Source organism: Phlebotomus papatasi, chromosome 3 (genome assembly GCF_024763615.1).
Source record: "Phlebotomus papatasi isolate M1 chromosome 3, Ppap_2.1, whole genome shotgun sequence".
In the NCBI taxonomy this organism is placed as follows: domain Eukaryota; kingdom Metazoa; phylum Arthropoda; class Insecta; order Diptera; family Psychodidae; genus Phlebotomus; species Phlebotomus papatasi.
In genome coordinates, this window is record NC_077224.1 from 67552382 (window position 1) to 67580128 (window position 27747).

At 33.6% G+C, this 27747-nt stretch overlaps 1 protein-coding gene across 14 annotated transcripts in view; it reads right to left on the reverse strand.

The window, feature by feature from the left end:
• The window catches only part of LOC129807276 (AP-1 complex subunit gamma-1), a 39960-nt gene that overhangs the window by 11796 nt on the left and 417 nt on the right, over window positions 1–27747 (reverse strand). The window contains exons 1-9 of one of the 14 annotated variants that reach the window (XM_055856435.1): window positions 26870–27656; window positions 26719–26780; window positions 20198–20528; window positions 15156–15394; window positions 12350–12426; window positions 11815–11832; window positions 6513–6608; window positions 6281–6441; window positions 1145–1740 (exon numbers count right to left, since the gene is read on the reverse strand). In XM_055856435.1, coding sequence (XP_055712410.1) covers window positions 1145–1740; window positions 6281–6441; window positions 6513–6608; window positions 11815–11832; window positions 12350–12426; window positions 15156–15394; window positions 20198–20528; window positions 26719–26780; window positions 26870–26886 — 1597 coding nt within the window. In that variant the 5' untranslated portion in view covers window positions 26887–27656. Of the gene's footprint in view, window positions 1–1144; window positions 1741–6280; window positions 6442–6512; window positions 6609–11814; window positions 11833–12349; window positions 12427–15155; window positions 15395–20197; window positions 20529–26712; window positions 26781–26840; window positions 27671–27747 lie in introns of those variants that run through there. The other 13 variants (XM_055856434.1, XM_055856432.1, XM_055856441.1 and 10 more) reach the window with 13 other exon arrangements.

Sequence of the window (27747 nt, forward strand, 5' to 3'; positions counted from 1 at the left end):
ATCAAATAAGACAAGTCACTTACATTGTAAAATGTTACAAAAATAATGATAGGTAACAATAGGGGAGACTGGGGTAAAAGTCACAAATCGAAAAATTCAAAATTCAATATCTTCCAAGGTAAAAAAGATAGCGGGTCAATTTTTTTTTCTATAGATAGCCTCCATAGACCTTCTTCAATGTAGTAAGTTTCTTAGAATTCGAACAAGGAACTTAAAAAATAAAAAAATATCAAAATTTTTATCCCTATTTTTTTTTTTAAATATTTTCCTTGCAGAAGATAACAATTATTACCTATACTTATTTTCCAAAATTGATGCACTGGTGAATATTTTCTAAATCATTTGGATTCTTTGAACACGTATCCGCTATCTATTTTAGAATTTCACAAAGATTCTTTTCTCCAGAAATCCTTTTATTAAAAATGGCCACTTGGGGTAAAAAGTAACAAAAGGTATAGAGCAAAAAGTAACAATAAAGCGAAGCAATTTCTGATGTCTCACGGCGAAAAGAAACGTCGAAAAGAAACGCCCCTTGTTGTTTGCATTGGTCAAACGATATGCAGTGTGTTTTTTTTCTAAAATAGCTTGAAAAGCGCTTTTCTCGTTTTCTCACTTTCTCGCAGAAAAAACGGTGTTTTACAAAGTGAATAAATTTTCTATGAAAATATTTCCTCTATGTATTTTTTCAAATTTACGGAAGCCCGTAATGAAGGGAATCAAAATATGATAATACGCCATGACTGGTACTATTTGCCCCAGCATTTTTGAGAATAGTCACAACATTACCTTTTAGAAAACAGCTCGATAAACGTATTTCCTTACAAAATAGAGGAAAATTACTTTCACAAAGTTGTAGAGCGGTAAATTTCCTATAAAACTGCACTAATTAGAAATTTTTGAAGCGCCCGAGTAGCTTGTAAAAAAAATAAAATATCCGTTTTGTGACTTTTTGCCCCAGTCTCCCCTACTGAAATAGGAAGAATTCAATTACAAATATAAAAATAATTCGATAATGAATAACAAGTAAATTGTACTACATCAGTATTAAACTGTGCCAGCCATAATTTTCCGAAGAAAGGAGAAATAAACGAAGGAATTGGAGGAATGGAGAATTTTTAATTAAAGAATTACTGCAAAAACTTACCGTCGGTTTTTTCGCTGTACATAAACAAATCCCCATACTCTCCAATTGCCCAAACAGCCACTTGCAGAAGTGGCTGTTTATCCTCACAATTGTTGGGCGTCTGGAGAGCTTCCCAGAGTTTAGCTGTGATATATGCCTGCTCCACAGCCGGACTACTGGATATCAGTTGAATTGTACACGATACCACATCGTCCCTCACATAATTTCCAGCCGCCACGAGGATGTTCAGTTGCGTGTCCAAGTGCCATCGTGTACTTGGAGCAAAACGTTCAGCAGACAAAACCATTCCACTACTGCACTGTGCCTTAAATTCCGAATCAGCCTTCTCCAAGAACACCAACAACTCCTTGGTCATCGATCGGATGTTCTGGCCATTTATCAGGGCAAAGGACAGTTCCATGGCACGACGTCGAATGGAAACATCAGGATCCTTCAGGCATTCGAGAATTGTTGTACGGTGCCTCTGGACAGCCGAAGTGTCCGCATGAACAGTCCTTAGGAGTGTATTGAGAGCAACATAGCGAATATTTTTATCACTATTCAAGAGAAAGCGTCCAAGAATATTTATGGCCAGAACACGTAATCCACCTTCGGAGCTGCCAAAAGACAAAAATAAATTACAACATTATTGATATGAAGAAGGATATTTTGGAACATTTTAATCCTTCAATATCCTTCCATATCTTTGGGTAATCCTACGCTTTTAATTTTCTCTGTCTCATACAGATTGAACAATGGATATTTAATGGGAATATTTTCTTCAACAAGGTTGACATTGTTTTACAAATAAACGTACACCACATTCACCGTGGTGTCACATATAAGATTAATATTAATATTAAGAAAAGTCGGAATGAGAGGCATATAGTATGCAGAATTTCAAATGGAAAATCACGTGTGTTAGAAAGAGTACACTCTAGTGGATTAATATGATGAGTAAGATATTACTGTTCGTATTATTTGTTTTCTGAATCGAATTACAGGCAATTCGAGCAATTTTCCATGGGATCCAACTGTGATTCGGTCATTTTTCGAGAAAAAGGCAAGAGAGAGGCATGATAAAACACTTGCTATCTTTTTTTTGCCATTCTCGCAGTTCAGAAAGTATTAATCTTAATAAGGTCAAGGAGTTCATCTCCTTAACCTCCTTATGCTAATTGTCGTCAGTAATCTACCAAAATGTAGGACTTTTTTTCGGAACTAAATAGTCCGGAATAGTCGGAAATAGTGGATAGTCCCCGGGGACTGACTAGTCCTTCCACCACGAGGTTAAAAATTGAATATTTACATTTTACCTGGCTTCCCTCTTGACGAGGAGGGTGTTCGGCTAGGGTTCAGGGATATTTGGTGCCTAGGGCAGAGCAAGATCTTTTATACCGCACTCTTTTTGTAAAAGGAGTTGCCTTATATAATTCCCTTCCCCGTGAGGCACGTAGCTCTCAACGGGCAATTCAGAAACATTTCCAAACTGGGCTTAACTGATTAGTTACTTAACTGACTTTGACAGAAGATTCAACACATTAAGTTCATACTTTTTCTGAAGAGAATTACATAAATTTGCTTCTTGACTCTTCTATAATGTTACTGTTCAGTGAAAATTCTTTAAATATAATTTAAAAACTTCTTAAATACAGGAAAAATACGCGAGTGTAAAATGCTTCTATAGGAAACACATTAATTCAAATGGAGACAATGGAAAATTTCTAATTGGAGACAAATAGTGTAAGTGAAACCGCGACCAAAGGCTTCCAAAACCTTGTTGAGTTGTTCCTGAGTGAAGGATTTGTTCTTATTCCTGGTCTTTTCTCCTTTCCCATCTAAAACAATAAGAAAATCTCTCCAAAAAAATCATATTTCCGGGGTTTCCTATTGAAACATTTGCAGATACTTCAGGAAAACCCTTTTTGTTCACGAAATAGGTAATTATTTCATTTGAAAACTTCACGTACCGTTAACAATGAAGATTAATACTTAATTTAACTAAAATTAGCCAGAAATATGACATAATTGTTAAACAAAACGAATAAACAACAATCACCTCATTGTGTTTTTCATTGGAAAACATGGTCGATCGATGAAAACTTCAATGGTGAAAAGGTACACTTTTAATCTTTCTGAGAAATTAACAAATTAAAATTTGTGAATATGAATGAATTTTCGCTTTATTTGGAGCAAAATTAACTAAATAATGAAACTGTGGTATAGAAAATATATAAATATAATAATTTAATACTGTATTTATCATGAAAACAATGACGTTTCCATTTGGAGCAGGTTTTGAATTAGCTTAATTTACCCTAGTTTATCTTTTTTTCTCTTTTTCCTATTGTTACGGCCGTTAATCAAAGCATAAATTCTTAAAGTAAATTTCATGAAATATTGGTAACTTAAATTTATTGCATTCATATTCACCACTCACAACTATCATGTCATTTTCTGCTTGCTGGCGCCCTTACGGGACTTCTTGTCAAATGAAATTTTTCTACTTCCCTTTCGTTGCGTGCCACGAGATAAAGTGAGAATAAAGTGATCATCAAAAATAAACTCAAAAATGTCTTTATTTCATTGTGCAAGGCTGTTTTTTTTCACATCTGAGGGATAATTTCAGACTGTGGAGGTCTCGAGGATCAAACATTTGATCCTCCTTCGCCGAATATTTAAGAGATTATTCCATCTTTTATAGGTAAAGAGTCAATGACATTGGAAGGTCAATCAGGGGAATCCAGAGTTTTATAATTAATCTCTTCTTCGATACTTCAATAGGAAATTTCTATTTGAGGAGCAGGGAGCCTCCCTTTGCAGGGACTTTGTTCTGATATTTAATTTACGTTAAATAGGTAAATCCCAAATATTTGGTCTTCGAGCCTTCGTGGCTCCATCGTGGGACATCTTGAGAACCAGCACTTCCGGAGATGCAAAAAAAATAAATAGGTATGAACTGATTTTAATCGGTAATGGATCGGTGATTGATATTTTTATACAAAATTCACTTATATAACGTCTACGCAATTATTGGGCAAGAAGTTGTTTGTCAATACACTGAGAGAAATCCGAAAAAGTTAAAATAACATTCCGAAAATGTTAATTTTGCCCTGCAGTATTGATCCGAAAACGGTGTAAATATTACCCTTTTTGGGTGTATTATGGGTTAAAGTTACCCTTCTTTCATGTTGATTTTACCCATAAAAGGTATAAAATTAACATTAAAAAATGTTGATATATTTTTACACCCAAAGTGTTAAAGTTATGACGAAAAAAAGTTAATCGCAGCCTCTTTTTTTTCTCAGTGTAGATTTAATTCTAGTGTAAACGAGGAAAACTTGTCCTTGTGTGATTAATACTTTTATTTCAATTTTATACCGCTTAACTTCTGTTTTGAAAGAATTATTGCATATTTGGTAATTTCCGACGATTAATTCAATAGGTGTGGAAACCGGTGAGCGTCGGGTAAGAAGAAGCAAAGAAAATTCTCAAATTCTTCCCAAAGCTTTCGGCTCGGACTCCAAGCCTTCCTCAGTGGTCAAATTTTTAGTCTTTTCTTGCTTTGTCAAATGGTCTTTTTTGTTCACAGGGCATGGGATTTGGGGCACTGCACTTAATTTTCTACTTATTTTGAGTATTTTAGCAATTTTTCTTCTTTTTGTGTCTTCCTTAATATTTCTTTGTGAGACTACTGGTTTCAAAGTTCAATATTTGAGAAAATTCAAAAATTTCAAATATTGAACTTTGAAACCAGTAGTCTCACAAAGAAATATTAAGGAAGACACAAAAAGAAGAAAAATTGCTAAAATACTCAAAATAAGTAGAAAATTAAGTGCAGTGCCCCAAATCCCATGCCCTGTGAACAAAAAAGACCATTTGACAAAGCAAGAAAAGACTAAAAATTTGACCACTGAGGAAGGCTTGGAGTCCGAGCCGAAAGCTTTGGGAAGAATTTGAGAATTTTCTTTGCTTCTTCTTACCCGACGCTCACCGGTTTCCACACCTAATTATTGCATAAGCAAATTTTGGGCATATGGTAAGGCTTTCACGTTTCGCACACACTCTGGCTTCGAACACTTCATATAGTTTTTTATGGGCTCCGGTCAAAATCCCGAAAGCCAAAATTCCGTACGTAAAAATCCCGAAAATTATTTTTATGTATTTTTATAAGCAATTTTATTTTAAGTCACACTATTCCTGAAAAATTAGGTCAAATTTATTAAAGAAATATAGGATATGTGAAATGTGCAGAGTGAGTGTATACGAAGCCTGAAATCCCTCCTAAATTCCTTCTGCCTAAATTCCTTGGTTTGGATATTTTTACTTAAACACTGCTCTTGCATAAAGAACATAAAAACAAAATAGTTAAAAATCGAATACGTTATCATTTATAATTTTCTTTTTTATGCACGTACACCAAATTATTTGAATGCCTTTCCCTTGTGTCTTAAATATGGTTCTCTCCATGAAAGCAATATGCAATGAATCAATGCTTATCGCAAAAATGTGGAAACCCGAACCATTAGATAAAACTCAAGAGAATTCCATGTTAGACGTGAAGTTGAGAAACGAAGTTACTTTTATTATGTAAAAAAAAACATAATTTATACTTTGCTCAGTCGTTTCTCGAAATTTTGATTTTTTTTCACATAAGATCCATTTCATTCATAAAACTATATCTTAAATAATAATTAATTTTACAAAACAATTTAATTGCAATTGATGAAATTTCAATGAATTTACTTTTTTTGTAAAAATCAATAAACTTTTTCCCGCACTCTTCATACGAAAGCTTAATGAAATGGAATATGCAATTGAATTAAAATCCGAGACTCAAAAAATTTTGAAGCTTTTTTTTTGTTCTCTCCCTTTCTCTCTCTCACTGTCACTAGACGTACACAACATAGAAAATCGATCTGTGCAAAGTCATTGAATAATGAAGAGTTATTTTTCGCGTTCTCTTACACTGAAAATCTGACGAAAAAAAAGGCTCTCGAGAAATATCATTCTCAATAGTTCTATTGAGGTTGAATTGAAATAAATATTCTCATGGTTCAATATTCAAGTGGAATATATGAGACTATAAGTTCATTATAATTTCATTCAATATATTGAAGAGTGAAGTTAGAATAGAAAAATTGTAAAAATACTCACCGTATATCCATAATTGATAGGACAGTTTCATACAAAATTGTATTTCCCACATTCTTGCTCGTTTCTGTATTAGTAGCCACCTGAGCCAAGATATCATTCATTGCCTCCGATGCATCCGGATCGTTGTGCCCCAAAATTCGTAAGAGTCTCAAAATTTTCACCTAATAAATTTTCCAGGAATATCAATTTTCCCCATTACCGCGACACTTAATTAATTTAATCAAATACAAACCTGAAGGAAGGGATCACTGACTCCGCTCACATCGTGTTCAGGTGAATATCCGGCGAGTATAAGATTTTTCAGGATTCGGACTAAATTCGGAACAATCTGAATGGAAGAGAAAATAAAAAAATAAATAAATCAGCAACAGAGCTAAAACCATACATTTCTTTATAAAGCTGACAATTTGAACATGCAAAACATTCAATTATTCCTGCAATAATATAATCAAATATATTCTGTTGCTTTTACTGCCATCATCATGTCCTTTTTTTTGCCATGCTCTTCTGCTTTAAATGCTTCATCAATTTTGGAATAGAAGGATTTACTCACAGTGTGACACTAAAGTCTTCAGGGATTTAAAAAAGAGTTTTAATATTATTCAACAAGGATTTATTTATTTTAGGTGACATAGCTCTAATTATGCAGCTCTATTTTTTAAAGCTAGTTTGGATAATTAATAATAAACAATATTGAATGCAATTAAACTTAGATTATGTTTCCTCTTGGATATTCTTCTTGGATATTAATGATTAAATAATAATAAAGATGCTATACATGAAAAGTACTTTCGCATCGTTTACTATTAACCGGTTCTCAATCGATTTATAAATCACTCAAAAGATCCAGGACAGGGATGGGGACAAAATGAGGAGCATGTTAATGATTCCATGGTCGACATATGGGGGGTCCCCCGAAGGCCCAAGTCTCTATCTCTAACCGTTTGGCCTTTAGAAGTGGTAACGGTCGGACGGATAAACAGCGTGACAGAAATATACTGCTCTCTCTGTGGAGTTTGCGCATTCAAATTCCAAAGAAGTTTTTATTAATCCGTCTATAAAGACCTCAGATAGGGGAAGTGTGCCAAATTTCGGCCAGCTTCTAATTTCGGCCACTTTGAGTGTAATTTCGGCCATGCAAATAAATTAATTAAAATTATGTATGTAATCTTCGAATAGTCAATGAATTCATTTTGATTTTAAATATTTATTCATTTTAGGATGTATTAACACAAAGACCGTTAAATTTTAGGTATGATTTGAATTTAAATTGCGTTGTAAAAACTCAGTGTGGGAAGAGTCTTACAAAAAATGTGACAGATCGGTTGTGTTTCTAGCAGTCTTCTGATTTGTGGTGAAGTGCAAAAGGTTTTCTTTCGGTGTTTTTCATGAAAATTGTTTAGTTTTCATTAAAGATTGTTTCTGTTTATGTTAATAATGAATCAATCTTTAAATTTCGGGTAAAATTGCCCAGCTAGATCCTGTATTTCGCGTAAAAAAATATATACCTTGTGAGCGTCTCTCCGGTTAGGTAGTGTTGCCTATTCCGGCAACATCTTTTGCTTTCCTCAATTTCTTATTCATTTTGTGTTTTTTTTTTCAATTTCTAAGTTCTACAATGTCCAGAGAAAAAACCATCGCTTCTATGAAAAAGATGATGTGGAAAAGGTATCGGAAGAGTTCAGGAAGAGCAAATTGCTACGGGAATCTGCGCGTAAATTTGAGATGCTACTCTTCAGGTCTTCAGGATAAATTACATGGAAGATCTCAGGGCTTGTGGGTCATATAAACGTATTAAACTAAATATTAAACTCGTTCCGCTTGACGTTTTGAAATTTTCTATCCGTTGCGTCACAAAAGGTGGACAGAAAAAGGTGGCCGGTATTTCACTCAAAGTGGCCAGAATACTACCCAAAGCAATGTCTATATTATTATTAATTTTACAATATTTTAGGAAGTGATTTAAAGAAAACAAAAATGATAAACTAGTCTTGAAGGTTCCACACAACCCTCCGGAAAAGGAAGTAACAAAAAATATCAATATGAATTAAAAATATTGCATTTCAAACTTAAGGACTTCGGTGCTTATATGCAACTATGCCGAAATTTGGCACACTTACCCTATATCAAATGGTAAAAGATATCGTGAATTTCTTTTGTAATATATCTTGAAAACATATTTTAAATTGGTTTTCTACTTTGAATAATGTTTCTGATTCATATTTGAATAGATGAGTCATAAAGTCACATTGAAAATTACTAAACCACAACTGCGATAAGAGATTGACTTGTAATGCTTTCGTTTTTTTTTACTACTTGCTTTCCGCATTGTGTAAAATCTGGTTTTTTCAATATGTTATCTGTCTAGAGCTGCAACGGTAAGAGATATTGACTTCTGGTTTCGGTGACCCCCCTACAAAAAGTTTATTCTTCTACTCTCCTAAACTCCTTCTAGCCCACCAATACTGTGTTTATAGGTTTTCTCAAAATCGGTCCAAGATTTTTCGATCACTTTTGAATGTGGTTTATGCATAATTTTAAAATTTTAGACCACTCTAAAGGGTTTATTTTTGAACTTGTTACTTGAAATTTACTTAAATTTGAATTTTGTAAGGGTGTTGAAATTTCTAATCTCATTGTATTTGTCTCATTTAGCAATATATCATTTAAATACCGGTAATTCGCTTACGTTTCTCGAAATTTAAATTAGTTCAAGTCAAAAGTTTATAATTCCCATTAAAATCCCTTTAAAATTTGTTTTATTGGTTTCTGAAATGATTTCTAATTAACATTTTGACCTAAATTTTAGGTTTTTGGTTTCGTCTCGATGAGCACTTTCAAATCAAAATTCAAAAAGTCACCACAGGTAGCGCTGCGATAGTATCAAATTTCAAACTCATTTTTGTCAAAAATGCCATTGGGCATTTTGATCAAATTTTAGAGTGTTGTAGAAGTTCACCAAAAGTGACGTGGGTTCGATGTGGTTACAATAGAACCAGAGATATGAGAGGTCAAAGTTCACGAAATTCAAAACGCCATTTCTCCGGTTCTATTTGACCGATTTTGATGAGTGAGGGCGCAAATTAAAGGCCTCGCACACCGCTACAATTTTATAGAACATTTATACTTCGTAGGATCAACCCTAGGGGCGCCACAGTCGAAAAAAAACAATTTTCATATTACAGAAACTCAATTATCTCAAATCTTGCTCAACCGATCTTGATGATTACTTCGGCATAACTGTAGAGGACATTTATATCTATATTTCGTCAAAACATAATTTTTTGCTCAGACAACGCTATCTCTCCAATATTGCCGTTCAAGTGTGAGAAAATTGACTTTTTCCATAATAATGCTTTGAAATCACTCATAACCATGTCACATATTATTTAAGATTAATATTAAGATTAATACTTTCTGAACTGCGAGAATGGCAAAAAAAGATAGCAATTGTTTTATCTTGCCTCTCTCTGCGTACAAAGTTGGCAGCAATACAATCGCTCGAAAACTGACCGCATCACAGTTGGCACGCATGGAAAATTGCTCGAATACGATTCAGAAAACAATTAATACGAACAGTAATATCTTAGTCAATGTATTACTCCACTAGAGTGTACTTTTTCTAACACACGTGATTTTTCATTTGAAATTTTGCATACTATAAGGTAAAGTACCCTTTATTCGACCGGTTCCTCTATTCGACCGGTAGATTTATTTATTCAATTTAATTATATTTGCTATAATATTTTGTGTATGATCTAACATTAATAGGTCAATTATTCTTTAAATAATACGAATCAGTGACAAATTCATAGAAATTGATGAAATTCACCATCAAATATTCAAAAATTGACCCACCGGTCGAATAGAGGAACCCGGTCGAGTAAGGGTACTTTACCTTACTTCTCTTTCCGGCTATTAATATTAATCTTATATGTGACACCACGGTCAGACGCCAATTTGAGTGCCTCCCTCTACTCGACCAAGACACTTAAAATAGGGTTTTTCAATGGAAAGTCTCACAAAATACAACAATTCTTTGATATACTTGAAGTTCAACAAATGACTACTTGGGGCGCTCTGATCGAAAAAACAAGTTCATAAACAAACAACCTCGAGTATCTTGGCTTCTGATTAATCGATGAGATCTGTTCTACGACAAAATTATAGAGAACATTCTGGCCTACATTTCACCAATATTTCACTTTAAATAAAAAAATAGTATAATTTCACGAATTTGATTCAAGATAACTAAATGGCGTCCCCCAACTTCAGCTCTAAATCGAATTTGCATGCATTCCGAGTTAGCTCACGTTAAAAATCTCACCTACAACAAGCTGATCTAGGCTTATCATTAGCTTTCATATCATTTAAGAGGCGTGGTTTAAATTTTTTTTTGGTTTAATGAAGAAGTTGAATATTAACACACTGAAAAACAGTAAGTTTTTGAAATGGTTTAATTAGTTTAAAATGAGATAACTGACATCTGTTACTGTCAAGTCTCAATCTCGAACCTTGACGTCCGAATCAAAAAGGCCTTATTTATACTGGCTCATTATTCCCTAGACAGTCTTACGGCTTAAGCCGAGAGACGGCATATGGCCACTACCGCCACTACACACTAGAGAAATTTATGTCCATATTGAAGTAAGTTCCCTACGCTTGGGTAAGAAATACACTGAGAAAAAAAGAGGGCGCGATTAACCTTTTTTCCTCAGAACTTTAACACTTTATAGGTGTAATGTATCAACATTTTTTAATGTTAATTTTACACCTTTTTAAGGGTAAAATTAACATGAAAAGGTGTAACTTTAACTCATAATACACCTAAAAAGGGTAATATTTACACCGATTTCGGATCAATATTGCAGGGTAAAATTAACATTTTCGGAATGTTATTTTAATTTTTTCGGATTTCTCTCAGTGTATGGACATAAATTTCTCTAGTGTGTAGTGGCCATTACTGGAAAACTGATGGTAATGTGGTCTATTCATTATTTTGACTGTAATCACGCTAAGCCGCCTCTCGGCTTAAGTTGCCTCATTGCAGTCTGTGCGATTACATTAGAATTTTATGGATTTTTTTTTTTAATCATCTTCATAAGAAATATATTAAATTAAAACTTTTATTTGAACTAACGTTGAACCAATGAAAAGTAGAATTAGTTGTTTTCTACTCCTTAAACTTTACGACTTGCATTTATTTTTATTGCCTTGTATTCTGTCACGTCTCCAAACTGCACCATTTTTATATGACATTGTTCCCTAAGAGTATTAAATTTTCCATGAAGACTTCTCTGTCACACTGTACATTAAATTCAATGAGGGGTGTGTGCTTTTGGTCATTTTGCATACAACAATTTGTTTTTTTTTTGTCGATTATACATTATGCAGCATGCAGAGGCCAGCAATTTTTGAGCTTATTTTGTAAATCATTTCCATAAATCATTTTTCGATGTATACACGTTCAATGCAACAACAAATAATAAATAGTTCATTGATTTATTACACGAGCATGTTGCAAAGGATCCTACCTCTCGATTTCCACTATCCTGGCAAGCAAATTGAGTTATTCATTCATTATTATTATTTCATTAAAACACAAACTAGCTTATCGGGAATATTTATCACATTCAACAGTTATATTATGAGATAAAGTGGATTTGGGGTGATTTGATTGACATATTTTTGTTGTTTTTGTCTTGCAACTCTTTACCAAACTCATTCTACATGGTAATCTTCAAATTTGCACCAATATTACTGTGTTTGTGGGTTAATTTACTTGCATTTAATTGCCTTTGCAAAATCTAACGATAAGTTAGTGTTAAGATGAGAAGAAAATCTTTTTTATTCATTCAAGCATAATGTTGGATTTTCTTCTCTTACGAAATAAAAGTTCATTTTCATCTCATTTTCACTCTCTCTCACTCTCCCTGCTATTTTTTTTTCGTTACCAAAAGAAAAATATATAACACCCAAACACGAATAAGAGAAAACGCGCGCGGAGACATTACGAAAAAAAAGAGGCTAAAAAAGAAATATTATCCTACTAAATAATTCAATTATTACCTTCTTGAAGTGGCTCAGAGTGTCTGGGCTGTTTTCACACATTTCTGTTATGAGTGTTACGCCAGTTATCAATATTCCTGCAGAAAATGAAGAAATACAAAGACACATCAATAATTATCATTTGAAATAAAAATCCATCATTTGTAAAGATGTAGAAACAGAAAATGTAATACCAAAGCATTCCAGCTTTGCAGAATGCTCAAATTCGAGTATAAATTTTAAGAAATTTAAAAACCTCTTCAGCGAATTCAAACTTTGCGCAATAGTTTGAGAAATACCCTCTAAAGAGTTTCTTTTTTAATTCTTGACCTTGAAAAATCTTTGTTAGGACTGATTCAAGGGCATTTTTGTATGCTAACGAAAAGTCGCCTTAGATATTGAAAAAATAAAGATTTTGGATGGAAGAAAAATAAAAATATTGTTAATAATCTTTAAATGAAATTGAAGAGGATCCTCCGAAAAGCACAAGTCATTATCTCTAACCGTTTAACCTCGATTTGCTAATGACCGGCTGAACAAACGAAACGAAATCGTGTATCAAACGAAATCGTTTGATACACGAAGACTTCTCAAATCTCCGAAGGACAGAAAACAGAATTTTTTAGGTGCCAAATAATCAAAGAATTATCGTCGCTTAAATTAGCAATTGTGGCTAATTGTGCAAAGACTATGGTGGCAGTCAAAATCTCGAATGGATCGAAAACCAGAATCGGTCAAAATCCCAGAATAGCAAAAATTAAATAACAACATTTTAAATCAAAATTAAAATCCCAATACAGTTAATAACTTCTTAATTTTCCCTTTGCCAAAAATATTTCATTTGTTTTTAGTCATTTACAATTACAATTGATTTTTTATTTATTTATAACTTTGTATATACTATTAAGGATTTTGGCTCCTTGGAATTTCAACCTATTTGGGATTTTGGCTCTTCGGTATTTTGACGCATTCGGGATTTTGGCCTTCTGAGATACCTATTCATTCGGAATATTGGATCATTCGAGATTTCAATCGAATCGGAATCTAACTTCTGCGGGAGTTTTTGAATTATTCGAAATTTTTCCTTCTGTGATTTTTCAACGCATTCGGGATTTCAGCTTTTCGGATTTTGACGTATTAGGGATTTAAGCCTATTAGGGATTACGATTCATTTGGGATTTTAGTCTTCCAGGTCGATCCGCATTGGTAATTTTGATCCATTCGGAATTTCAATCGATTCGGGATATTGCTTTCGACTCATTCGGAAATTTGGCCTATCCGGATACCAATCCAATCGAAATACTGGCTAACTCGAGATTTCAAATTTATTCCGGATTTTGCCTCTACCGAATTTCGACCCATTTGGAATTGTGACGCATTCGCGCTTTTGGCCATTCGGGATATCAACCCAATCGAAATATTGGCTAAAGCAGGATTTCAAATTCATTCCGGATTTTGCATCTATCGAATTTCGACCTATTCGGAATTTCAATCGATTCGAGCTTTTGGCCGTTCGGGATACCGATCCAATCGAAATATTGGCTAAATCTGGATTTTAGATTCATTCCGGCTTTTGCCTCTACCGAATTTCGACCCATTCGGAAGTGTGACCCATTCGCGCTTTTGGGTTTTCGGGATACTGATCCATTCGAAATCTTGGTCCATTTCAGATTTCTGTCTGTTTCGACCCAATCGGGATTTCGACACACATCAAGATTTGGACTATTCGGAATTTTGGCACATTTGAGATTTCAACTCATTCTGGATATCGGTTTATTCGGGATTCCGACGTATTAGGGATTTCAATTCATTTGGGATTTTGGCCTTTCGGATCGGTCCATTGGTGATCTTGGCCCATTAGGAATTTCAATCCAATCGAGTTATTACTTCTGCGGGATTTCTTTCAACCCATTTGGGATTTTGACTCTTCGAAATTTCAACGCACACGGAATTTTGGCGCTTCGGAATTTTAACATATTAGGGATTTCGACTCATTCGGAATTTTGGCCTTTCGGGATACCGATCAAATCGAAATACTGGCTAACTCAGGATTTCAAATCCATTCCAGATTTTGCCTCTACCGAATTTCGACCCATTCGGAATTGTGACGCTTTCGCGCTTTTGGCCTTTCGGGATACCGATCCATTCGAAGTCTTGATCCATTTAAGATTTGTATCCATTCGGGATTTTTCCTCTACCAGATTTCGACACATTTAAGATTCTAGATATTCGGAATTTTGGCACATTTAAGATTTGAACTCATTCTGGATATCGGTGCATTCGAGATTTCGATCTATTCGGGTTTTTGAGTCTTTGGGATTTTTGCCCATATTCGGGATTTCGAGTCATTCGGGATTTGGGTTCTTTAATATATCGGTAAATTCGAAATTTCGGCGCACTCGCGAGTTTTCATTCGGCTTCGTAATTTTTACCGAGACCCGAAAAAACTTGCAATTCAATTTTCGAAGTAGCAATTTATGCAGCAGTGTCTAAAAAAAAATATGTTTCAACTTATCGAGTAGGAAATTCTAAATGAACTTGAAGAAATTTGAAAAACACGAATTTGTTAACTTCACAAGAAAATATAGTTTTTCTTTTTCAGGGCTTGCAGAAAAATTGGTAGATATTTCAGTTCGAAAATTTCAAGATTTTTGAGTAAAACAATTAAAATAAGAGAATATTCATTGAGTTCAAAATATGTAAGTCATAAAATTTAAAAAATGCATGAAGTACAGTTGCTGAAATAACTGACAATATAATTGCTCCGAAGTGTTCGAGCAATAAAAGAAATCAATTAATCCCATAAATATTAAAATAAAAGACTTACCGTGATTCTTCTCACTGAGAAGTGATCTTGTGGCGGGCAGAAAGATTTCCATAAGTTCCGGAACACGCCGAATCACCCTAAAAGCACACAGAGCAGCTTTCTTTCTGATGTATGCATTGGGTGATTTCATAAGACGTTCAACCTCACTGGCCAGATCGCGTGCCATTTCAGGTGAGGCAATTGCACCCAAAGTGCACAGTGCTAGTCCAACCACAAATTGTGTAGGACTATTTAAATCACTGGAAGAAGAATTAAAACAGTTTTTAGATATATTTCCCCCCAAACAGTCTTTCTTTTTGTTTTCTAATTAACTTTGAGGGCTGTTCACTGACCGAATGAATCACACAATATTCCCTTCATTTTCCCCTCCATTGATTTCATTAGTACTTTTCGGGTGAATAATTTTTCAATAGATTGTCGATAGAATTGAATTACTTTTTATTGTCGAAAAGTTTCAAGTCTTCCAGGTCATATTATTTTGGAGATGCTGTTTTTGATATTTGTCTTGAATCTTGCATCATACTTTTATCTACGCATCATTAGACAATTGTGTAGAAATAATATTTCTTGGTGTTTTATTTTCGAAAATTTATTTCTGGTTTTTTGATTGTGAATATTACTATGAAGCTTAATTTATTTTTTTATTCCAGCAGTATAATCCCTGGATTTTTTTAACTCTCCTTCCAAAATTCCACCTTTCTCCCTCGGGAGACCAATTATCTCAACTAATCTTCGCGTATCAGACAATTTCTGAGAAATATCGTCACGCTGTTTGCCCGTCTGTCTGTCTGTCCGTTCGGCTGTCGTCAGTTCTAGAAACCAAACGGTAAGAGATAGCGAATCTAGATCTTCGGGAGACCCCTCCCAAACAAGTCGACCTTTCATTTCCTTCTGAAAACATGTTTTTTGGAATTGCTCGAAAACGCGTCATGCGATTCTTTTGTCATTTTCTGATATGTTTCAAATTTTAAGGATATCCAGGCGGACATTTCGTCCTTAAACGAAAATACCGATGAATCATTCCTAATAACAGTTTTTCAAGGTCAAAGGTTAAAAAGGCTCTACTGAACGTATTTTTCATCCGAATTGTATCATTTTAAGCTCGTTGGAAAGGCCTTGGAATTTTCGATAAAACCAAACTGTTTCCAACTGGTTATGAATCGGTAATGAACCGATTCATAATCGATAACTAATTTTTATTCGAAATTCAATTATATTACTCCTGAGGTGTATTTTGGACAATATTTTGAGTGATTTATAAATCGGCTCAAATTGGTTTTGGACTGGTAATGAACCGATAAGTAATTTTCGTCCGAAAATCAATTCTATTGCTCAAACTATTTTGGGGATCTTTAAATCGATTGAGAACCGGTAAACATTAAAAAAAATGTGAAAATACTTTTGAGGTATAGCATCTAAATCACAAGTTCGCGCATTCCGCAAAGCCTGGGACGCTTTGCTTCACCCTTTTCCTCTACTTTAGGGTGGAATTACCACTTCTCGCGAGTCGAAAAATAATAATTATTCGTATTGGCTTTACGATTTTGAGCATTTATTAGAGCAATATATTAAACAAGTGCATCGAATCCAATATTTCTCACCAAATATACTAAAAGTGTCATCAAATTTTCGTCAAGCAAAATATACCTTTTTTGATAAATAATTTTTCTATTGAATATTTAATTACACTTTTGGAGTACATGAAATTTGTATATAGTTAATTAATATTTCATTTTATATTATTGTTATATAAAAATGAGGCATGGCGTAAAGTGGTAATATTCTGGAATTCATTTACCACCTGTCGCCATTTCTTTTCAATAGGCGACCCTAACTTCACTTCGTATATTTTGAGTTGTCAAATCTGCATTGTTTACTTTCTGCAATAGTCTAATAATTTGATTTCTCAAAATAAAAGTGAAGAAAAATATTTTAAAGTAAGTACTAAAAAGGTGATCATGACGAGAAAGAAATGCTAAATGTATTCTTTGCATAATATTTCTCAAAATAATCGAGTTTGATATTTTTCCAAGTGGGTGGCGAGAAGTGGTAAAAAGTGGCGACGAAGTGGTTATTTTTGCATTGTTTATAAAAATCCATTTTTTTAACTAGTCCAATGTTAAATAGTACGACTATTGTTTTCATGAATCTAGAGCCAATACATTTAGGTATCCTTGTGTCAAATTTGAGTTATCTTGTAATAAGGGTTCAAAAGTTAAAATAAAATTAATTCCCGTTTTTCCTAAACATGGCGATAAGTAGTCATTCCAACCCAGTTCTGTTTTTTTGGTCTTTTGCTATATTTTACAACCGTCTCAATGGCTTATACATTTTGAGAAAGAAGCATTTTTAGTGTTTAACTCTTTCCGGACCGCAGCATATGCTGCAAGCCAATTTCACAATTTTTAATCAAAAATATCTAAGCTCAGGAATTAATTGAAGTCCTACAAAAAATATCTTACATTTGGACATCCTTATAGTTTGTAATCATCCACAAGAATCGGATTTTTATCAGTTCTGAATAATTAAAAAACATTGTTTTTGATAGAAGATGTATATGCTTCTTTGGGTACTACAGTCCCAAAAGAGACGAAAGAGTTAAGGGCAGAATCACATCGACAATAAAATGTTCGCCGTAGCCTCACAGTTTTTCGTCAATTTACGCATTTTCATTGCAATTCTTACGCAAATTTTCCATTACCGTATTACCTTATCTCATACTCGGTGGCACTAGGTGAAAATAATATAAGAAAATTGAAGAAATAAAACGAAAACGCGATAATTCGGTGACCAAAAAACTGTACGATTAACTTCTCTTACAAATTTTTGCTCATCGTTTCTTAGTGCTACCGAGTATGAGATAAGGTAATACGGTAATGGAAAATTTGCGTAAGAATTGCAATGAAAATGCGTAAATTAACGAAATACGATAAGCATTTTACTGTCAATGTGATTCTGCCCTAAATCCGTTGTAAGTTGGGCACCACCGCTAAGACAGCAGTGAATGCAAATATTTCTTGCCTGTTTTTTCGGCTTTAAGAATGTAAAGCTTCAAAAAAAGCTTTTTTCTTTTCAAATTAATAAATAAATTCAATGTACGATTGTTTAGGCCGATCACTTAAGGCCAAATTCACGGAATAAATAATCTCAAGGATCAGCCTGATTTTATTTAGGGACTTTCACCTACAATGTTGACAAAAATTACCATTTTTACGGAATTTTGACATTGATTTTTGACATATTCGACTATTTCCTTCAAAAAAAAAATTTTTTTTGACGAAAATTCCTATTAATTTGAAAAGGCTTTAAAATGTGTGCCAAGCCTATTTCTTTTAAAGTAGTTTTAATTTTCAAAATATTTTGAACAAGTCTTCTTATTAATATAATTCACTTTTAATTCGAAGCGTTTATTTATAAAATACACTCTACACAACAATTCGCTTAATGGCCTCTACACACTAGAGAAATTTATGTTCATATTGAAGCAATATTCCCTACGCTTGTGTAGGAAAAACTCTTCGATATGAACATATTTTTCTCTAGTGTGTAGAGGCCATAAACAAATATATATCAGTTTTTACGAAATATTTATTTAACAAGAAAAATCTTCTATTGACAATCAAAAATTACTTAAAACAGAAATAATTTTCTAGTTTTCTAAAGTAATTTTTATTTTTTTATTCCTTCCGAAAATTATTTTTTCAGCCATTTTCTTCAACTTTATATTAATTTTATTGATTCTTTGCTTTAAAAGTTGTAACAATTACTGGCTCAGAGATTTTTGAATTTAAAAACACCAACATTTTTTAGGGCTAAATATTCACCAAATTGTCATAAATTTTTCTCTAAGCAAAGTTGCCTGAAATTTGAAGTCACTTTCTCCTACTTCGATTAAAATTTGTATGGGATTTTTTTTGCACTCGCGACGACCGTTATGCTAAATATTTAAAAAGTGAGAAGTTTTTTCGCATTATAAGATACCTTACCGTATGGAGGAATAAATATTACTAAATTTTTGTTTAAATAAATTTTTTCCTTGGAGCACTGTGAGCTGAGTCCGAGATCAATTTAGGAAATTGGCTTCAAATAGTTCCATATAAAAACGCCAACTTACCAGGCGCTTGTTTCTAACCTTTTTTTATTTAAATTTTAAAAAAGCACAATAGGGTAAATGTTCCAAATTCCGGCCAGCTTGCAATTTCGGCCACATTTTTTGTTTGTTGAATTTCCATGAATTTTCAGTTTTTGCATACTCTACAGATTATACCAGGAGGGTGATATTACCTCTGAAAAATGCGACCAGTTTTAGTGTGAATTTTTCCCTGTTTTCGTACACATTTCACGAGATATCTCCGAAACTACGTAGGTTGCCAATTTGGGGTTATCGGTTGCCTCTTCCACATTAAATTGGCTTTGTTTTTGTATTAGTATTATTTACTAATTCATTCTACAATGACAGAAAATAGCTAATGAACTCAAAAGTTTTTTCGGCACGCTAGAAACATAGGAAACGTCATGCCCCTGGATTATACTATGCAAAAAATAACAAAATATGTCGCATCGACAAACAAGATGTTTTGAAAAAGACATTGGTAGAATTCCGGAATTTGGCCCACTTACCCTAATATTGATAAAAAATGACAGACAATTTCAGAAAACCTATATATCTAGACTGGAAATGCTTCATTGACGCCTTCTTAAAAGTTCTCATAAAATTTTTAAATCTCCAAGGAAATTTCTGAGCTTGACGTAAACAACTTTCCATTGACAAAAACCTGCCATTGAGAACTCTTCGTTCTTTTTCTCTTTTTTAGCTTACAATGTGAGTGATATTTGCTCAAGAAACGTTTGTTTGAGGCATTATCACTTTCTCTAATGGCCATAAAAATTCCTGGCAAAAGCTTCATCAAATATTTAAATGTCAGATCCGAATTAGAAATTCGGTTTTGGATTGAAATTTCCTTAAATTGAATTGTAATTTTAATAAAATGAATTAAGTAAACAGCCCTTGGGGAAAAAAAGGATCAATGAAATTTACTTACTTTTTGAGGCAATTTGTAATAAGTAGATGAACATCTTGTCTTTCATCGAGTAGCAACATAGCACCGAGATATCCGATCCTCTTGTCTGTAAATCGTGGACTTGCAGTCAACTTGAGGCACTCCAATTGTCCAAAGTGAGCCGGATAGCCCAGCATGTGAATGTAGAGGAGTTTGGCAATGTTACGACATCGCCAAACTGAATCCTCCTCACGGAATGTACTCCGAATGTATGCGCACTCCTTATTCACAACCGCCCTCTCCTCAGCCGCCGTCCGAGCCGCCCGGATCTGCCTGATGAGATCCCTGAGGCGCGTAGGAGTTGGCATTCTCACTGGGAAGAGGATCAAACAGAAATTCCTTGAGACTTTTATTTCCAACTTCACCAGAAATTGTAAATGTGGGAGGCACTCTTGGAGATTGTGGAGTTTTTTTTTCTTTTTTGGACTCTCTCGCTCTCTCCCTGCGAGGCACAAGACTGTGGAACTCTCGTCTAATTTACTTCTTTTTCTCTGGGACTTTGTACGGTTATTAGACGTGTGTTATGTCACTCAATTGCGATCACCACGACATGAGACGACATCAATCCGGCTATTTTTTTCCTCTCTTATTTGAATGTGAAAGACAAAAAGCTCATATGGGAGGAGACAAAAAGCTTATGGTAGGTGTGATTTTTTTTTGACAAATAAATTTACAAAATGTTTATTTACACCTCTATGTATTGCTTAAGTGTCTTAAATTTATTAGCAAACTCTAAGAAAGGAAATAGAAAAGTTGCATAAGACGTTCTCTACTTTCCAAATATCTTCATAAATATAATAGTTATCTCTCTAAAATTTTCTGATTTAAAGCCTCTACACATTTGGAGCAATTTTCGTCAAAAGTTGATTTATTGAAGAAAATTGTCTGCATTATGGCCTCTACACATTGGAAGCAATTTTTGTCAAAAATTGCTTTCTTTGAAGGAAATTCCCTGCAGCGTTGTAGGGGGAAACGTCAAATTTCTGTCAAAAATGCAATTTTTGACGAAAATTGCTCCCATGGAAACGTCAAAAATAATTTTTTGACGAAAATTGTTCTGAATGTGTGGGTACCTTAAGTCCAAAAATATTTGAATCTAATTTACATAAAGGGCAGAATCACATTGACAGTAAAATGCTCACCGTATTTCGTTAATTTATGCATTTTCATTGCAATTCTTACGCATATTTTCCATTGCCGTATTACCTTATCTCATACTCGGTGGCACTAAAAGTGAAAATAATATAAGAAAATTGAAGAAATAAAACGAAAATTCGATAAACGGTGAGCAAAAAACTAAGAGAAATTAATCGTAGTTTTTTTTGCTCACCGTTTATCACATTTTCGTTTTATTTCTTCAATTTTCTTATATTATTTTCTTCTAGTACCACCGAGTATGAGATAAGGTAATACGGTAATCGAGAATTTGTGTAAGAATTGCAATAAAAATGCGTAAATTAACGAAATACGGTGAGCATTTTACTGTCAATGTGATTCTGCCCTAAAGCCATCTGCTGAAATTTTCTCGACTATAGCGTAGAGTTATGGATTTTGGCCATATAATCAGCATATAACTGAAATATAATTTTATCGAGGACTTATGGTATGCACATTTTCCTATTAAAATAGCCCACTTTTGCTTTGAGCGGCACAACTATTTCTTTGCTACGGTTGTCGCCGACTTACCGCGCCCGATCTCATAAAAGGAAACGACAGAAAACCAAGATTCCGGATAGCATGATAAAAAAATCGTTTTTGTGTACAGAAAAAAATATTTCGTAGGGTAAATGCCCTAATTCAAAACCATTTCCCGGCGCTTTAACTTTGACAGAAGATTCAACACATTAAGTTCATATTTTTTCTGAAGAGAATTACATAATTTTGCTACTTGACTCTTCTAGAATGTTACTGTTTAGTGAAAATTCTTTAAATATATTTTGAAAACTTCTTAAATGCAAGAAAAACACACAAGTGCAAAATGCTTCTATTGGAAACAAATTAATCTAAATGGAGACAAGAGAAATTTTCTAATTGGAGACAAACAGTGTAATTGAAACCGCGACGAAAGGCTTCCAAAACCTTGTTGAGTTGCTCTTGAGTGCAGGATTTGTTCTTGTTCCTGGTCTTTTCTCCTTTCCCATCTCAAACAATAAGAAAATCTCTCCGAAAAAATCATATTTCCGGGGTTTCCTATTGAAGCATTTGCAGACACTTCAGAAAAACCCTTTTTGTTCACGAAATAGGTAATTATTTCATTTGAAAACTTCACGTACCGTTAACAATAAAGATTAGCATTCAATTTAACTAAAATTAGCCAGAAATGTGACATTAAATGTTAAACAAAACAAATAAACAACAGTCACTTTATTGTGTTTTTCATTGGAAAACATAGTCAATCGATGAAAAATTCGATGGTGAAAAGGTACACTTTTAATTTTTCTGAGAAATTAACAAATTAAAATTTGTGAATATGAATGAATTTTCGCTTTATTTGGAGCAAAATTAACTAAATAATGAAACTGTGGTATAGAAAATATATAAATATAGTAATTTAGTACTGTATTTATCACGAAAATAGTGACGTTTCCATTTGGAGTAGCGAAAAATTTCCATTTGGAGCAGGTTTTGAATTAGCTTAATTTACTATAAATGTTCGTAAACACACAATAATTTTCATTAAGTTTTGTCAGGGCTGTGTGAAGAGAAGAAGTTTTGTCATTTGTTCGTAATGTTTTGCCAGATAAACAAACATGTATGAACGAATTTTTATATAAAAAAAGAAAAATGCTCGGTAAGTGGTCATGTTTTGTGGAAAAGTACCAACTTTTACGAACTTTTTTTAACGTATAAGATTGACGAGTATATCTAAGCTAGAGAATTGGAATAATAAATTTCCATACAATTTGGTCAATTTAATCCTTTAATGACGGGGAAAAATAGCTCAACAGAACTAAAAAATACAGATATGCAAAGTAAATGCAAATTTCTGCATGAAATTACGTACGGAAAGCTTGAATATAGCATAGATTTTGATAATCTTTTCCTAGATTACCTTTTTTGATTTGAATTCTGGGTGACAATTTTTTTTTAGATAGTTGCACTATTATATAATTAAACTATGTTTGAATTAATTTAATGCAAAGAATTTAAATTCAGTAACCGTTGGAATAGCATAATCCATTAAGAACGTAATGTTACTCAGATGTAATTAATGTTACTTCTAATAGGCAAAAAACAAACGAGCAGTAAAAAATTCAAAATGGGCATTAAAAAATTAATAATGAGCAGTACAATATATAATTATGGTCAGTAAAAAACTTAAATCTTTACAAAAATGGGTCTAATTTATATATTAAACATTTAAAATAGTTGCAGATAGAATGAAAAGCCCTTTATTTTCCCTTTGCCAAAATTTGGACGACAATATCACTGTTTCAATTTTTTTGTTACTGCTCAATTTTAACATTTTACTGTTCATTTATGCAATGCTCTTCTAATATCGGAAATAATTTTAATAACGCAAAATTTACCTTTTTCAAATGGGTAAAATGGGTAAAATACAATAAAACGGATCTTCCTAATAACTGTATCAAAACTATTGTGACATTTATTTCTTTACATCGTCCTTAATTTTATTGATAAGAAGGATCATTTGACACGCTTAAAGCAAAAACCGGTTATTTTAATAGGGAAATGCACAATAAGGTATATTAATTCTGCTTGCAGTAACATGTTTAACCTTTAAAAAGGAAAAATCTTGTCAATTGTTATGTCCGTAAAATTATTATTACATCAACAAAATTCATAGAATTTCAGCTTTTCAACCAATGAGAAGCCAGAAAAAATCCGCCATATTAGGTGAACTTGTTTTCTATTGGTCGTCATTTTTTCTTGGAAGTTTAATTGTATTTCTGTAAATAATCTGTAAATAATTTCAACAGATATATTTTGTGTTGAAAAGCAAAAAGATAGCATTTTTCAAAGCAATAATTCAAGGCAAATTTTCCCTCTATTTTAGGTAGTGCTTAGGGGGCTTTAAAAGCAATCAAGGAAAGTCAATATAAAAACAGTCATGACCTTCCTAATGGACCTTACTCCTCTCTGAGCTAGAAATGAATTATTTACAATGTTTCTGAGGAATTTTTGAAGCATTTTATACAAGTTGTTAACTGTTGAAGGACCATTCCAACTGTTATACGGGATTTAGACTTAAGACTTAGCCATATGGTTTTGCTTCTTAATTTCTTACCAGGCAATATGTTTTGAAAAATTTTGATTTAGGATTGGATAATTAAGGGCAAATGATCTTCTTCTTCTTCTGTTTTATGTAAGGCTGTCGGACTCACTCGGGTCCATATAGCCAGGCAAATGATCTACAGTAGAGTCTTCTAAATTTGAAGGCTCGTGGGGGGCGGAGGGTATTTTTGACATTTCACACCTCCCAAATTCTAACGATTTTTTCAAAACTAACGAAATTTATGTGAGATTAAGTTGTATTTGAATTAAATTCCCGTACTTTCTTACAGGTCTTAGTGGTAACATATAGTAAGGTGGGGTAATTGGATCGTTTTCCGAAGAGTGCTACTTAAACGCTGGTTTTTGGACTGATGAAATTCTTTTTTACTTCTTCTAAATCCATAGAATTATTCACTGTTTCATTTAGAAACATAATATTAAAAAAATTATCAAAAATATTAAAGAAAATTTATAAAATAATGATAATACTGAAATAAGTCAGCATGCTCTAACTGGGTCGCCTTTTCGCTAATTCACTATTAATTAAACATATCAGTGCTAGAAATTTTTTTAGTGAAGAACCCAGCTGGCACAAGATTAAAATGAGTCGATTACACTCATTTATTTAATGGATAAAAATATTATTTTTGCTTTTTCTTAAACTTGAATAGTTATATTACGTTACTGTAGTAACTATATTACGGAAAAAAATATATTATTTTAAGTGGATTAGTCATAAACGATCCAGATAGCGAAGTGCCCGGATTAGCACACTTGACTGTATTTTCTTTTTATTTTTTACGATCATAATGTATGCAAACATACAGGAAGAAGCACATAAATATGATTTTCATTCATCCAGAACACGAATTTTTTAACATAACCCCACAATTGACATTTTGAATCCAAACGCCCGTCGTTCGAATTTGAGAGATTCAAATTTGAGAAACTCTACTGTATTAGATTCTAATTCCTTCGGCACACTTTTTAAATCAGGAAAATTCCATAAAGTCAAAATTCACATCCTTTTTTAAAAGGTTTGCATATATCTATTTTATTATTTCTCACTGTTCTTCTTTTGAACATCACAACAAATTAAATTTAGTTCAATCCATTTTTAAGACCGAATGAGAGAGATAGACTTATACAAATCTTTTAAGAGAGAAACGAATTTTAAATTTATGAAATTTTCCTGTTCTAAATGGTGTGTCGGTATCGTTATGGCTCCGGCACACATTTTATAGATCAAGAAAATTTCATTAAGTCGAAATTCGAAACCCTTTCTTTCTCACATGTTTTGCATATGACAATCTCATTCTTTCGGTTCTTTCGCATACCAAATTCGATTGAGCTAAATTGAATTTGGAGTAATATTTAAGAGAAGAAGAAGAGTGCGAGAGAATGAGATAGACATATGCAAAACATGTAAGAAAGGGATCCGAAATTCGAATTCATAAAATTTTCTTGATCTAAAATATGTGCCGGAGCCATTATGGCTCTGGCACACCTTTAGATTGGTCAAATTTCATAAAATCAAAATTCACATCCCTTTCTTTCTTAAAAGTTTAGCATATGTGTATCCTACTCTTTCGCACTCTTCTTCGTCTTTTGAACATCACATCAAATTAAATTTGGTTCAGTCCAATTTTGAGACCGAAAGAGTGGGATAGACTTATGCAAGTCTTTTAAGAAGGAAAGAAAAGTGAATTTTGATTTCATGAAATTTCAAGAATCTAATTTATTGGTTGCTGTTTACGAATTAGAGATCTTCGGGTATGGGCTAAAACTCTTAGTTTGTAAACGGCTTCAGATCCGAGAAGCTTTCCAAATAGTTTGAATAATAATTTATTAGTTTTCTTGCAGATTTTTTACCTGTTTTATTGTTTTCTAAAAACATTTAAAAAGACTGCCCCATTCTTAAACTTTTATTTCCCCCCTACGCTTTTCTACTTTGATTTACTTGAAATTTTCTTGCGATCCTAGCAGCCCTGTTTTTAATTCAATTGCAACATCTGTGATTTCTTCTGAAGGAAACCCGTTCCAGAGCACCTCAATACGCATTATTTCCGGCCTTCCACACGAGATTTTACGTATACATTGACTCCTCAGTATCTCTGCCCAGCAGCCCAATACACAGAAAGCCCCATCTTGTGCCTCCCAGAGAATATTCTCCACAAAAGCTACATCACAATAAACACTCTTTGAGGGGGGACGATTGTGTTTTGGTTAGTTTGGAGAGAATATAAAAAAAGTCTCATTACTTATACCCCTTTCGACGGCTTCATTGATGACCTGCCGGATGCTGGCCATGTTAAAGGCTGGATTGAATCTGGAACGAACAAGGATTTTTTTGGGGAATAAGCCAAGCCACACAGAAGCATGCAAAGACCTTGTCTGTGAGGGATTTCTGGCCATTACCCGTGCTCTGAATTCATTGTTACTCCTGGTGGCAGGTGTCTTCTTTGCGGCCAAAAAAAAACAGAAGGGGCTCTCTTTGTGTCTACTTAGGAGACACGCGATTGACAAACAGATAGAAAAAAAAGTGCAACACACGCGGACAATTTGGCTCAGGTGAGTCACAAAGAAAAAATAACAGAAAATAAAAACAGGACGGAGGGAAATCAAGAGTGCAAGGACATAGAATTCTGAACGTGGAAAAGAATGAATTTTTCTGTGTTTGTAAAAAGCAAGTGATTTTCTTTCAATGCACGATGTCAAAGTATGTCATGTCATTTGTCTCTGAGTTTTGATCTTTCTTTTTTTCCTTCGCGGACTTCTGAGCCCCCTGCTCGCCTGATTTCACTCCGGAAGCTACTACGGAGGCGTCAAATGCACTCTCAGCAGCTAATAAAGGGTCTGACCAGGGTATGGTCAGTAGTATCCAGGTGGAAAATTGGCAAAAAGTCCGTGAAAATGGGGAAAATTGGGGAGCACAAAAAAAAAGACACAGGAGTCACCGCTGCCACACACACAAATCTGCTGGTCAGACTTTTCGAGATGTGCTTCTAGCCCAATTGGTGGGTTCTTCCTCAGTGATTTATCACTAAAAACATGACACACACGTCTATCTACCGATTTACAACACCTCTTGTGCACACTTTTTATCACAAATCCACAAAATTATTGATATTTTCTTCGCCACCAACAATTTTTACACCACAATCGCCATCTTCTTCTTCTTCCCAACTTCAGGGGGGTTCACAGACCACGCTACAGTTTCAACCAAATTTCTTACAAAAGAGAAAGATTATCCAAGAAATCTGACATTTCTATCCCACATTTTTTCCCCACCTCAA